At 53.7% G+C, this 2,667-nt stretch overlaps 2 protein-coding genes across 2 annotated transcripts in view; both read left to right on the top strand.

Annotated features, from left to right (window-relative positions):
- The window catches only part of TM6SF2 (transmembrane 6 superfamily member 2), a 9,183-nt gene extending 7,727 nt beyond the window's left edge, over nt 1-1,456 (top strand). The window contains exon 10 of the mRNA XM_006904343.3: nt 721-1,456. Coding sequence (XP_006904405.1) covers nt 721-927 — 207 coding nt within the window. The 3' untranslated portion in view covers nt 928-1,456. The remainder of the gene's footprint in view (nt 1-720) is intronic.
- Nucleotides 1,335-2,667, top strand: part of HAPLN4 (hyaluronan and proteoglycan link protein 4) — a 5,331-nt gene continuing 3,998 nt past the window's right edge. The window contains exons 1-2 of the mRNA XM_025044359.1: nt 1,335-1,341; nt 2,448-2,561. Coding sequence (XP_024900127.1) covers nt 1,335-1,341; nt 2,448-2,561 — 121 coding nt within the window. The remainder of the gene's footprint in view (nt 1,342-2,447; nt 2,562-2,667) is intronic.

Raw genomic sequence — 2,667 nt, 5'->3', positions numbered from 1 at the left:
AAGAGGCTGAGAGAGATTTCAGAGGGGACAGATTTCTTAGAAAAGGAGGCATAAGAACTGGACTTTGATGTATGGGAATGAGTTTTCCAGGCAGGGAAGGGCATTCCAGGAGTGAGAACAGCATAAAGAAAGGGACAGAGGGAGACAGTGATTTAGCAGAACCATAATAAGGGTAAAAGCAGAGGCAAGAGAAATTAGCAGCTTGATACTGAGGGCTTTGAACATGAGCTTGGGGGCTTGTGCAGAGAAAGAAGGGAAGTCATGGGAGGTGTTTGAGCTGTGGGGACCCAGTCAGAGCTGGGGGCCTGTTTCTGGATTCCTAATGGGATATGATAAAGGCTGGGCCCAGGTCAGGGCAGTGGGGACCAGGAGGATATCTATGGGGTAGAATCAACAGGATTTGTGTCGAGGGCAGCTGCCCGGGGTGGGGAAGAGCTAGACCCAGGTCAGAGATGAGGTGCAGGGCCCAGCAGACAGAGTGAAGATGGTTCTGATTAAGTAGCTAGGAAGAGGCTCACAGACAGATGTACAAGGACAGACAGGACATGTGGGGTCAGGAATATTTAGAGACAGAGGGACTGGAAAGGGGAGACAGATAGGTCAGCAGAGCCAGTGAGATGGAGACGGGGACCTTCTGGGCTCCCCAAGATTGGATGTTGGTGATACTGAGACTGGTTCTCTCCTGGCCCCTGACACCCATCCTCCCTGTGTGGCCACCAGGCACAATTCTCACACATGGGTGCCTCCACGCACCTGCGCACACCCTTCACCTACCGTGTGCCCGAAGATACCTGGGCCTGCTTCTTCTTGTGCAACCTGATGTATGCGCTGGGCCCCCACCTGTTGGCCTATCGCTGCCTGTTGTGGCCTGCCTTCTTCCTGCATCCACCCCCTGGCTCCCAGGCCCCCCACAAAAAGCAGCACTGATGGGACTGTGAGACTCCCCAGGACTCTGTTTACACAGCCAGCCGGCGCTGCCCCCAGAAGGGTAGGTTGGGTCTTTAGAGGCAGGAGGTATGTCCCTGGTGTCTTTAGTCCTGACTATGGTGGTTTCAAGGCCAGCTGGTGGGATGGAAGACCCAAGGGCCAGGTGTTCTGACAGAGAGGGCTACAGCCACACTCAGCGGTCACTGCTCCCCAACCTCCACATATTCGTCTACTCTCACAGAATTTACCCATTACTCCCATGGATCCTTTTAGTAAAAGCCCTTTTGATGCCTAAAATGTTGCTGCCTGAGTGTTTCATGGGGCAGGGGTGAGGGACTCTCTTCTCAGACCCCGCAAAAGCCCACTCATTACTGCCAGTATGATGGTCAGGAGGTCAGGAGCTGGAGATGCCAGGTAGCAGAATTCTGCCTCTGGTCGGTGTATACAACTCCATCTTCCAGGTCGGGAAAACTGAGGCTCGGAGAACCAGAACCTGCCTGAAGTCACAATCAGAAGAGTTTTAAAGTCCTGTTTCTGCCAATAAATTATAATAATTAATAGTGTGGCACAATTATTAAGCACCTACAGTATAACACACCAAAGGCTAACCTCACATGCTATATGCTGGATCTTACCCCATATTCCAGATGGAGAAACTGAGCCTGCAGGAGATGAAAGTCTTGATCTGAGGTCACACCTCCTAGATACAGCTGAGCTAGGAACCCAGCCCCGGCCAGTTCAACCACAGAGCCTATAACCCTGCCTCTGCTGTCTGTTTGGTTTATATTTTGGGGAAACAGCCTGGGGAGGCAGCCGATGGGTTGGGGGAAGGGTTCATTGTTTTCTGGTTTGATTATTGAACCTGGATGAAGGGCTAGGTTCAGGGGTAATGGGCTAGAGTGGAATCAGAGGCTTGACCAGACTCCCCTGCTCCCTATTCCTACCAACACTTATTAGCCACCTATTGACTGTATGTCTAGCCACTGGATCTTCACCAAAGAATTAGCATTCCATTTCCCAGAGGTGGAAACTGAGGCTCAGAGACCAAGCTCTCTTCCAAGGTTCCACTGCTGTCGAGGGGCAGAGTTGGATTTGTATCTGTTGCTGCATGATTGGATAACTGTTTGTGGGTTCCGCACCCCACAAAATGAGCACCTTTTCAGTGCCAGAGTCCAGGACCACACGATGGTCACCCAGTGGGAAATGGGAAAACAGACCTGCAGGCCAAGCCCCTTTCCCAGGTTACTCAGTCCCCTGACTACGCAGGGCATCTGAGCTGGAAGACTCCATAAAGCCCCTCCTCCATTTTAAAGATGGTTAAACTGAGGCCCAGAGAGATTCCTCCACGGGCTCACAGTCAGCCAGCAGGGGCAGTGACCTGGTCCTGCATTCACTGTCCAGCGTGTTCCTACTTGCATCCGAGCCAGGCTTTCTCTCCGCCAAGCGCCCGCGCCTCCGCGTTCCCTTTAACGCACCCCCCGCCGCCCCCCATCTCGTTTGCTTCCCTCCTCCCCTTGCAGGCAGACGCCGGGATTGCGCCGCCCGCAAGGACCTGCCCAGTCCTTCCCCGGGTGTGCCAGGAGCGCAGTCCCGGCGCGTAGGGGCCACTTGGCCGGGTCTGTACGGGCAGAATGGTGAGTGCGGCCACAGAGTGGGTCTCGACAGTTCTCTGTCCGGGATTCTGTCTCTGTCTCTGTCTCTGTCTCTAGGTCCCTCCGTGTTTCTTTCCTGTCTCTATCC

Source organism: Pteropus alecto, unplaced genomic scaffold, assembly GCF_000325575.1.
Source record: "Pteropus alecto unplaced genomic scaffold, ASM32557v1 scaffold160, whole genome shotgun sequence".
Classification (NCBI taxonomy): domain Eukaryota; kingdom Metazoa; phylum Chordata; class Mammalia; order Chiroptera; family Pteropodidae; genus Pteropus; species Pteropus alecto.
This window is presented reverse-complemented; position numbering and strand designations above follow the sequence as displayed.